Raw genomic sequence first — 11,120 nt, 5'->3', positions numbered from 1 at the left:
CCCCCCCCCCCTGTCTGTCTCTCTCTGTCTCTGTCTCTCTCTGTCTGTCTCTCTGTCTCTCTCTGTCTCTCTCTCCCTCTCCCACTCACTCATTCACTCTTGTCTAGGCTTGCACTTGGAGAAAGAACAGTTGAAAATACAAATAAATTTCTTGATCCTTAAGGAAAGATTAAGAGAGGAAAAAGAAAAGGAATCTGAGGGGGATACTTATCAGTTAATGACTGACTGACTCCATTGTGGAATATCGGTGTAATGGAATATTACTGTACTTTAAGAAATGATAAGACATGCTTTCAGAGAATTCTAATTTGTACAACAATATTGGAGAAAACCAACTCTGAAACCTTTAGGAATTCTGCTCAAAATAACGACCAGCCAATCTGCAGAGGGCCTGTGACGCAGCGTGTGATCCACCTTCAGACTTAGAGGTTATGATCTTATGGTACAGGAAGAATGTTTTTGGGCATTTCTGTTTAGATTTGGGTTCCCCTTTCTGCCCTGTTTTAAATTTGTTAGGGAGAGCAGAAGGGGATTAACAATAGAGGGCAAAAAAAAGTGGGCTCTTAAAAAGTTTTTTTAAATGCACAGAATAGATTCAGGAGGAAACAGTCAAGGCCAGTTTTTAAAGTAACTTGTAGAATTACATAATTAAAAAAAAAGCAAGGAGTGAAATGGAAACTGGCTTCACATATGAGCCTCTTTTTGTATTCTCTACATGTAAGAAATGTTCTTTTTTTGTATTTAAGTTCAGAGGGAAAAAAAAGTTTTTAAAGGATTAGTTGAAGAAACCCAAGATGCTCAGCTGAAGCAGAGAAGCCTTTGTGGGTGTTGAGAGGAAGGTGAGGGCTGTGTTCAGGTCTCTGGAGGGCGTGCTGCCATGCCGAGGAAAGGTGAATGACATGGGTTTTTGGGTTGTTTGTTTTGTTGTTGTTTTTTTTTTTTTTGGCTTAGCCCAAAGAACAGGGTTAGATGTAATGGGTAGGAATTGCAAAGAGATAGATTTAGGCTTGATTTCAGGATACACTTCATAATAATTAGAGCCATCCATATTTAGAAAGGGCTTCTTCCTCTTTCTGAGATCCTCAATGAAAATCTAGATTATGGATAAAGTCTAACCGCTTACTCAACGTATCATAGTAAGCATTCTTTTTCAGGTGTCAGGTGGGCTAGATGAGCTTGGTCTATTGACCTACAATTTTCTAGCCTTTTCCAATCAGTAAGCTTTCACCTCAAAACATTATTTTGAAAAATGTTAAATTGTTATAAAGAATATTTTGTGAATCTTCCTTTTTTTTTTTGAGGGCAATTGGGGTTAAGTAACTTGCCCAAGGTGTCACACGGCTAGGTTGTGTGTGTGTGTGTATGTGTATGTGTCTGAGGCCGGATCCAAACCCAGGTTCTCCTGACTCCAGGACCAGCGCTCTGCTCACTGCACCACCTAGCTGCTCCTATTTTGTGAATTTTCCAAGTTATTAAGATATCTTTTAAAATTATATTTTTTTCTAATTAACAGAAATTGATTTTTTTCTTCTTCCTTTCTTCATTATTGAAAACAAAAATAAGAATTCTTTTTAATAAATATACATAGTTTAACAAAATGAAATTCCACATAGACCATGTCCAAAAAACATATCTCTCATTCTGCACCCAAAGTCCATGGGCCTGGAGTCAGGAACATCTGAATTCAGAAATCTAGCTTATGTAAAATTGCTTGCCTTCTCAATGAAGGGGAAGGGTCTGGAGGGAGGGAAAGAATTTGGAACTCAAAATTTGAAAAAAGGATTTTAAAATTTTTTTCCATGTAATTGGGAAAAGTAAGTAAGAGTCAAGGTTATTTGCCAGCTACAGGGTTTGGATGAATTAGTTTTTTGTCTTGTGGAGATGTTGTGGTGTTAAGCAAGTGTTCTAGAAAATAAACAAAAATATGTGAGGGCATCTGTCATTTAGAATTTCTTCCCACCAAACATGTATTGATATAAGCTGTCAGTCAGGGACATGAAGTTACCTTTTAATATTGAATTCAAAGTTTCTGTGGTATTTTATTTAAAATAAAATATTTTCCTGTATTACATTCAAATGTATACAAGAGGAAGGAATAATTCTAATGAAAGCATTTTTTGGAAGACATTATCTTTTGCAGTGACCTTTTTACCTATAATTTATATTTTGTATTTTGTGTTGCCCTCAATCTTGATTTGTGTGATTAAAATGTGTATCAACAAGTTGTTAAAAAATATACAATTTAATCGTCTCACACTTTAGCAAAAGGCTTCCATTTATGTAATTAGCTGGCAGAGTAGCAATTCTGAAGATCCCGTAAGCTCATTAAAACAGATTTATATTTGTATGTTTAAAAATAATAGGCACAGGAAGAAATAGCCCGACTAAGACGAGAAATGATGAAAAATTGCAGGTCTCCTAAATCAACATCAACAGCACAAGCCATCTTACGGCGGGTAGAAACAGAAAGAGATGTGGCCTTCACTGACTTGCGAAGAATGACCACAGAACGAGATAGTCTGAGGGAGAGGTTAAAGGTTAGAAAAACATTTTATTTACACCAATATTAGTGAAGCACAGATGCAACACAACTGAAGGTGCTATGTTTTTGTATTTGAAACAGATTTCCCAAGAGACTGCATTTAACGAGAAGGCTCACTTGGAACAAAGAGTGGAGGAGCTGGAGTCTACAGTGCACAGTGTAAAAGAAATCGATTTTGTCTATACCTAATTTTTAAAATTAAATAATGGCTTGTTTAATTTTTATGTGTTCAAAAAAGTAGCACTTTTTAAATCAAGGACATAGGACCTTGTAAGATAAAAGTATTATCTATTCTTTGTGTTTCTACCAAGTCAAAGTGAAAAGTGTAGGTCTAGAGATATGTTTCTAAAAAAGATTTAGTGAAATCTCTGCTTTTCAAAATTCATTATCCTCAGTAATATCTTTCTACTGATTTTAATAACTTAGATTTTTCAGTTTTTCTTATTAATAAAGTGTTACTACTTCTTCCTAATTTTCTATAGAAGAAGAGAAAATGCTTTGTCTTCTTTTAGAATAAATTAAACAAATAATTTGGGAAAACATTAAATTTAACTTCTAGATGAAGATTCGTATTTATTAGATTTTCTACATGTGATTACAAGGCACTTAAATGCTGAGAATGAATAAAAGAAGTTAACAGAGGAATTGGGCTTAACTTAGAACAAGTTTACTTACTCACATTTGCATTGTCATTAGTTGTATCCTTTTATGACAGCCAAAGGGGGAAAAAACTTGGAAGATGTGTAGATTGCATATTTCTTTTATTTGTAAGGGATTTTTGCTGGGAAAGTTTTAGGTCACTGGACAGAAAAACCATGAAATTAATATGTTGTGGTCATCTTAAATTGTGGATTGAAAATGCGGTGTGGCTCAAAGCACGAAAGGTCTTTATTGCTGAGCTGTACAGTGGGTATGAGGATGTGCTGCCTACTCTACTCGTTTGGCATAAAGATTGACTGAGAGAATGGACTGACAAAAGTGTTCAGTCCCAGATGGGTTTGCTCATCATATAGACCAGGCCTTAAACTGCATTTTGGAAAGGAGATGTGTGCCCTGTTTGAAAGAAGAAGGAAGACAGGGTCCAGTGACTACCAGCCTTGTTGTTTTACTTGTGTAGCTTGATGATGAACGTCTAGAACAAATGGCAAACATGACTTTGATGAAAGAAACCATAACCACCGTGGAAAAGGAAATGAAAGCGCTGGCACGAAAGGCGATGGATACAGAGAGTGAACTTGGCAGACAAAAAGCAGAAAACAATTCATTAAGGTAAAAAAAGACATTGTTTTCAGTTAAAATGATTACTTCAACTCATTAATTCTAAAACTATTAATATTTTAGAAGTAGGAAAAATAACGACTTACGTAATATATGGTATTTTATGGTTTACAAAACATTTCACTCTTAATGCTTTTCTTCTCCCTTTGGGTTTTTTTCCTACCTAACTCCATCCTGGAGATAACAAGTACATATGAAAACATATTCAGCATAAATTAAATATAGACATAATATATATTATACATAGTCATCAGAAGACATGTTAGAGTGCTTGGGTTCCTCAGGAAAGGCTTCATGTAGAAGAGAGTGCTTGAGCTGCATCTTAAAGGAAGAGAGTGACTTTGGAAGGCAGAAGTAAGAGACAGATGCATTCCTGGCACATGGGGGTGGATGGCCAGTGCCAAGGCCGGGATTCGGCAGATGAAGAGTTGTGTATGGGAAACTGAGGGAACCGAGAAGCCAATCTGGTTGTATCGCAGTGTTCAGGAAGTAAACACCCAGTGAAGCTGGAAAGATAGGTTAGGACTTTAAAAGCTCAATAGAGGTGTTGGAGGAGTAGAGAAGTCACATGGGCATATCTACGTGTAAGGAAAATCACTTGGTCATCAATTATGTTATATTGTTAATAAATATTCTTTAGTTTTTAATAAGTCGTTTATTTAGCACCAATCCAGAAAAGAACACAAAATAGGAAGAGGATGGAACTGAGTAGAAGATATGGTAGAAGGAAGGATGTGAGAATACTGGAAACTTTGGGTTGTGGGGCTGGGGTAACTGTGTGTAAGACAGACTGGAACAGGAAAAGGGAGGCCTTAATCCAGACGGACAAATTAGATGAACCAGCAAAGCAGCCATAAGGGAAGCAGCAGGTGAACCAGGAAAGAATGATGTCATGAAAACACGGAGATGAGAGTATCAGATGCAACAGGTAGTTTAAGAAGAATTAGAACTGAGGAAAGACAAAAAAAAAAAAAAGCTGCAGGATAAGTCAAGAAGGAATAGAGTTGAGAAAAGACAAAATTTTAAAAAACAAATATCAGTAAGGGGTGCATGAACACAAAAGCCTGAGATTTCGCTGGAAACGGAATAATATAATTCCAAATGAGTGGGTAGAATAACGCAGTTTTGAAATTTTCAAAAAGAAAGTGACCATGTGACAACATCCCATAAACCAATAGTTTTCAAACTTGAAAAAGAGTAGAAATACTGAAAATCATATATATACAATTAAAAACTAAAGGACTCTTTCAATGGTTTTTTTTTTTAAACCCAAGGACTTTTTGAAAAAAAAAAAAAAACTTCGAATAAAATAGGCAATTGGATGTCCCCAAAAAGAAAGAAAGGAAAACCAAACCACAAAAAGAAATAAATAAATGTAAAAAGAAGGATAGATACTGGTCAGCTATGAGGATGTTTTAGATTTTTTTTGTAATTTTGAAATCAAATACCGAGCAAAATGAGCAACAGAGGCAGCACGTGGAACTGCAAACCTCTATTCTATGTAGATTGCAACATGTGATTCTAAAAGCTGCCTTACTTGCCTGTGCTTGTTTCTGGCCTTCCTTCTGTTCGGTGCATTTAAAAAATGACTTAATCTCCTTCCCCTTCTCTCAAACATAATAAATATGCATAATGAAGCAAAACAGATTCCCACGTTGGCCACGTCCAAAAATGTGTCTCATTCTTTCCATCACCTGTCAAGAGATGTATAACTTGCTGCATCATCATGGACCTATCATTTAATTTGTGTGAGGAACTTCTAGGTAAGGAAACTCCTTTGCCCAGTTCAAGTCATCGCTTCTTCTGCAGCTTATTGTTTTGGGAAATTTCCTGAGGTGTTGAGAGTTAAAGCGTCTTGTTCAGGATCGCTTGACCAGTGAGATACAGAAGTAGGACTTGGACCTAGACATTTGGGCTGCAAAATTAGTTCCAAGGCCACTGCGTCATACTGCCTCTCTTTGACAAAAGACAGTATTTGTGTTAGAGCCACTGAAAAGCACAGAAATAAGATTTTAATCATATTATCAAAACTCCCTCTCTCAAACCAAGAGCTAGCATTATTTGCAAGTAATCTGGTGAGATCTGAGGTAAAGCAAGTATGTCTATTACCTCCACTAATTTTAGGTAAAAATGCTAGCTGTAGCAATGAGAAAATATGCAAAACTGAGGGAGTCACATAGGAACACGAGGGGCAAAATTATTTCTATTTGCAGATCTGATGGTTTATTTAGAAATCTATAAATTTTACAAAACAATTAATTGAAACAATAGTGTCAATAAATTGTTAGAAATGAATTAATCCCACAGAAACCATCAGCATTTCTGTGTTTCAGTCTGCCATTTATTAAATGTTTACTATATGTGTGCTAGGCAGGCACAGTGCTAAATACTAGGAATACAGAGAAAGACAAAGTACAACCATTATCCTCAAGGAGCTCACATTCTAATGGGTGAAACAACACGCAAATTAACTGTGTGCATCCGAGATGTGTGTATATGGAAAACTATAGCTATACACACATGTAGGCAAATGTGTGTACACATACACATGTAGAGACATACACACACAGTATAAATGTAAAGGTCATCTCACAAGGAAGGAACTAGCTTTTAAGGTGGAGGTGGAAAGAACAGAAGGGAAAAAGACCCCACTGCCCACCTCCAGGAGAAGATGAGGTTGGAACTAAGACTTGGAAGATGGGAGCTGGATGGAATAGGGGACATTCACAGTAAATATCACTAATAAGACTAAGGAGAAAAAAGAGGGAAAATCACTTAAAATGCTAAAATATCTGGGGGTTAGCCGGGACTTAGATAACCAAGAGCATAGAATGTTTGGATATTTTTTTTTTTTACAGAAATAAAGAATTAAATAAATGGAGGCTAGTTTATTGTTCATTGTTGGGATACAGCAGTGTAATTAAAATGTTGATATCTCTGAATTAGTTTAGGGCTGGCCTCAGACAGTTAACACAAAAACTAGTCGTGTGACCTTGGGCAAGTCACTTAACCCCAACTGCCCTTCCCCCCCCCCAAAAAAAAAGCAAAAAAAATTTTCGTTTAGGGCTGTGTTAATGAGACTGCAGCAGTAGTTTTATAATGGCAAAATTTATTTGGAGGAACAAAGTTCTAAACCTTCAAGGAAATAAAAGAAAAAAAGAAGGAATAAAGGAGGAGCCAGCACACTAATTTTTTTTTCTAATTTGAACTTTTTTGAGCCATATATATTTTTGGAGTTTATTGTGGTATATGGTATAAGATATTAGTTTCAAGCTAATTTTTTTTCCAAACTGTTCTAGTTTTCCCTGTAGTTTTTGTTGAATGGAAGAAGATAACTTTCAGATCTAAGATTAACAGAAGAATGGATTAAGAAGCAAGTAATAGAGGAAAACACAACAGACAAAATAGCCAATTTCATTTACATAAGATTAAATAGCTTAATATAAACAAAATAAGTAAAGCAAGAATAAGAAAAGTTAATTGGAGGGAAAGGAATCTTTTCAGGAAATCTCTTATAAAAGCCTAATGTCCAAGATAGATTAGAAATCAACAGAAATAACTAATACCAAGAGCCATTCTCTACTAAGTAGTGAAAGGATATCAGTAGTTTTCAGAAGAGTAACTGCAAATTATTGACCAAAATATGAAAAAAAACCCACTAAGAGAAATGCAAATTAAAACAACTCTCGAAGTTTCTCTCACATTTGCTAATCAGCAAAAAACTGACAATTTTTGCAGAAGTTGTAGAAAGGTAGGCTTATGAAAACAAGAGATGGGAAATTGGTCCAACTCTTTTTACAAGCATTTTGGAATAATAAGAGAAATCACTAAACTGTTTGTGTCCTCTGAATCAGTGATTCCACTATATCCCAAAGTAAACTCAGTAACAGAAAGGAACGTATCGTATATACTAAAATATTCATAGTAGTATTGGAATAGAAAAAAAAACCCTCCAAAACAAAAACTAGAAACATAATGGGTTCTTATCAATTGGGGAGCAAATGGTATATGAATATAATAGAATATTAGTGTGCTGTAAGAAACTATGAGTATTAGGCATTCACAGAAATATGACGTGATATACTTACAGAAGTAAGGAAAGCAGGATAAGAGTGACTTGAGAAATATAAATGGAGGCAATATTAAAACTCAGATCAATTGCAAATGGCAATCCTGATTCTGGAAAACAGGCCCAAACATAAATCCCTCTTTGAGGTAGAAAGAAGCAGGCGTCTACGGGTATGGATGTTGTCAGATTATATTTGGTCGGTTGTTTCTTTCCTTTGTTTCAGCGGTGAGAGCATATGTGTAAGAAGATGATTTTTTTAAAGGCATCAGCAAAAAACCATTTTGTTTTCTTTTAATGGGAAGGACTGCCTCAGAAGGTAGTGGGTCACACATCATTAGAGATCTGCAGGTTATGACTGGGTGGTCACTTGCTGGGGACGATGTAGATCAGTTTCCTGGTCAGGTACAGATTGAACTAGATGCTTCCTGAAGTCCCATCCAACTCTAAGGTTCTTTGATGATATAGTAAAGGAATTTGAGCTACAACGTTAATGACCTTATGTTAATCTTTTTTTTTTTTTGCTTTTTGGAGGGCAATTGGGGTTGAGTGACTTGCCCAAAGTCACATGGCTAAAGTAAGTGTATCATGTGTCTGAGGCCGCATTTGAACTCAGGTCCTCCTGACTCCAGGGCCGGTGCTCTATTTTTTTTTGGAGGGTAATTGGGGTTAAGTAACTTGGCCAAGGTTACACGACTAGTTTTTTTGTGTTAAGTGTCTGAGGCTGGAACCGAACTCAGGTCCTCCCGACTCTGGGGCCAGCGCTTTACTCACTGCGCCACCCAGCCACCCCCAATGTTAACCTTCTTAGGTAACATTTACATTTTAACACTGGCCATCTTTGCTTAAGTCCTAAGGAATAATTAATGCTTATCTCATCTTGGGGCCCCCACCTCACCCCCAAAAAAGCCAACCTTAACTCCAGTCTGGAAACGTATTAAATCATAGATGATTAGATTTGGGCAGTACCTTAAAAATCATCCAATCAGATCCCTTTATTTTATAGATGAGGAAATAGTCCGAGAAAGATCAAATGAGTCCATCAGTACCTTGATATCCTGACAATCCATAGTCTTGTTTTATATCATATGTTAGCCATACCTTTTTTTATAATATTTTCTTGGAAGGGGATAAGAGAGGGGGGATGATAAAAGAGAGGGCAGATTGAGGGAGGGGATAATCAGAAGCCAACACTTGAAGAAGGACTGGGTCAAAGGAGAGAATAAAATAAATGGGGGGCAGGATAGGATGGAGGGAAATATAATCTTTCGCAACATGACTATTATAGAAGTATTTTGCATGACTGCACATATATAACCTATATCAAATTGCTTGCCTTCTCAGTGAGGGTGGGTGGGGAGGGAAGGGAAGGGAGAGAATTTGGAATTCAAAATCTTGTGGAAGTGAATGTTGAAAACTAAAAATTAATTAATTGTAACGTTCTTAACTTTTTTTCTGTACATTAATTAAATAAATATATGTCTTTGTTCTTAACCTTTTATAACTTTAAATAACTGCAAAAGTTAAAGGGGAAAGTTACAATTTTTAAAAGTTTATAACATAGAATTAAAAATTTTGTCAATATGCTTGCAGGCTTTTATATGGAAACACAGAAAAGGATCTTTCAGACACTCAGCGACACCTTGCTAAGAAGAAATATGAGTTGCAACTTACCCAGGAGAAAATTATGTGTTTAGATGAAAAGATTGGTGAGTGCTCACTGTCCAATAATACTTTTATTTCTTTGACTCTATGGTGGTAGGAAAATAAACAAAATTGTATAATATTGGAATCTTTTTTAGAAAACAGAAAATTAGATATCTAGAGTGTAATATAAAACTAACCTTATCCTAAATTTCACATTCTATAGCTCTAAACTATACAAATTATTTTTTAAAACCCACAAACTTTGGCATATTAGTAGAATTTAAAACTCTAGTTTTTTCAAGTATTCAAGGAGCCAAAATTAAGGATAGCTTTTATTCACACTTAATTTAAAAAGATACAAGAGGAAATCTTTAAAAAATCAATTGAATTGTTTATGAATCAAAGTAATATGAATAAAATTACTCTTCCCGTACAGTAAAAGAAGTATTTGGGGGATCATAAATGTATATAAATCACTGAAAGGTTTTTTGTCTTTACATTTCTCACTGGATAATCCTGGACTGATGAAATCTTAGGGGAAATGTCTCCTATGATTTTAAAACTATTGACCAGATTTTAATTTATGTATATTAATTGTTATAATTCTGCTACATCTAAGTATTAGCAAAAGGTACTTAGTGGATATGTATAAATTCTGATTGGATTGCACATGCACTTGAGTTGAAAAAGACATTTCAATTTATAGCTTATTTATCTTACCAGAAAAAAAATTACATTTTATGTCTCTTTGGTAGCACATTGACTTTCTACTAATTAGAGTCATTGCATGAAAGAACTGTAAGGAACTTAAGAAATTATCTACTACAACTCTTATCCTGTTAAGAGGAGAAAACTGAGACACAGAGAGTCTGTGACTTTTCCAAGTTTACATAGTTCCTGTAAAAGGTAACATCTTGACTGTGGCTACAAGATACCTCTTATCTGACTGAAAAATTTAATAAATTATCTTCATTCTTAATGACTCCCTTAAAATTTCCTTTTGTAGATTTAGTGACTAATATGATAAGCTTGGAATCAGAGTTAAATGATCCTGGTCAGGCATCTCCTTCAGCTTCTCAAGCAATATTTGATATCTGCCTCAGTTGGGGTAGAATCAGTGTTGGTGACAAATCTGACTCTCTGAGTCAAGAAATGTGTCTTATTGGTTTAAAATGTAGATTTAAGGGGCAGCTAGGTGGCACAGTGAGGAGAGTGTTGGCCCTGGAGTCAGGAGGACCTGAGTTTGGTTCCAGCCTCAGACAGAAATACTAGCTGTGTAACCTTGGGCAAGTTACTGAACCCCAATTGCCCTCCAAAAAGCAGTAAAATAAAATAAAATGTCGATTTAGTGGGAGCCTAGTGTGCATCAACACAAATGCATGTTTTTCCCAGAACACAGGCAAATTGAGAGAGGATTTTAATATTCACAGAAGAAATGTGTGCTTTTTCAAAAAACCTTATCTATGAAGACATCTGTCTTATAGCAATATTTCTTATTTATCTGCTTCCTGTTCGAGGCTTTGGAAGGAGTTTAGTGCTCCACCATCCAGCCTTTCTTGTTCCACTTCTATCTATCTATATTTCCCC

The 11,120-nt window shown here is 35.6% G+C and overlaps 1 protein-coding gene across 1 annotated transcript in view; it reads left to right on the top strand.

Moving 5' to 3' along the window:
• The window catches only part of TSGA10 (testis specific 10), a 73,692-nt gene that overhangs the window by 13,373 nt on the left and 49,199 nt on the right, over positions 1-11,120 (top strand). Inside the window, exons 5-8 of the mRNA XM_069073076.1 lie at positions 2,364-2,537; positions 2,624-2,701; positions 3,660-3,811; positions 9,480-9,595. Of these exons, the coding sequence (XP_068929177.1) occupies positions 2,364-2,537; positions 2,624-2,701; positions 3,660-3,811; positions 9,480-9,595 (520 nt within the window). The remainder of the gene's footprint in view (positions 1-2,363; positions 2,538-2,623; positions 2,702-3,659; positions 3,812-9,479; positions 9,596-11,120) is intronic.

The sequence above is a fragment of the Petaurus breviceps genome, unplaced genomic scaffold (assembly GCF_028583685.1).
Source record: "Petaurus breviceps papuanus isolate PSGF00001 unplaced genomic scaffold, PetGlider_PUasm1.0 90849, whole genome shotgun sequence".
Lineage (NCBI taxonomy): Eukaryota > Metazoa > Chordata > Mammalia > Diprotodontia > Petauridae > Petaurus > Petaurus breviceps.
This window is presented reverse-complemented; position numbering and strand designations above follow the sequence as displayed.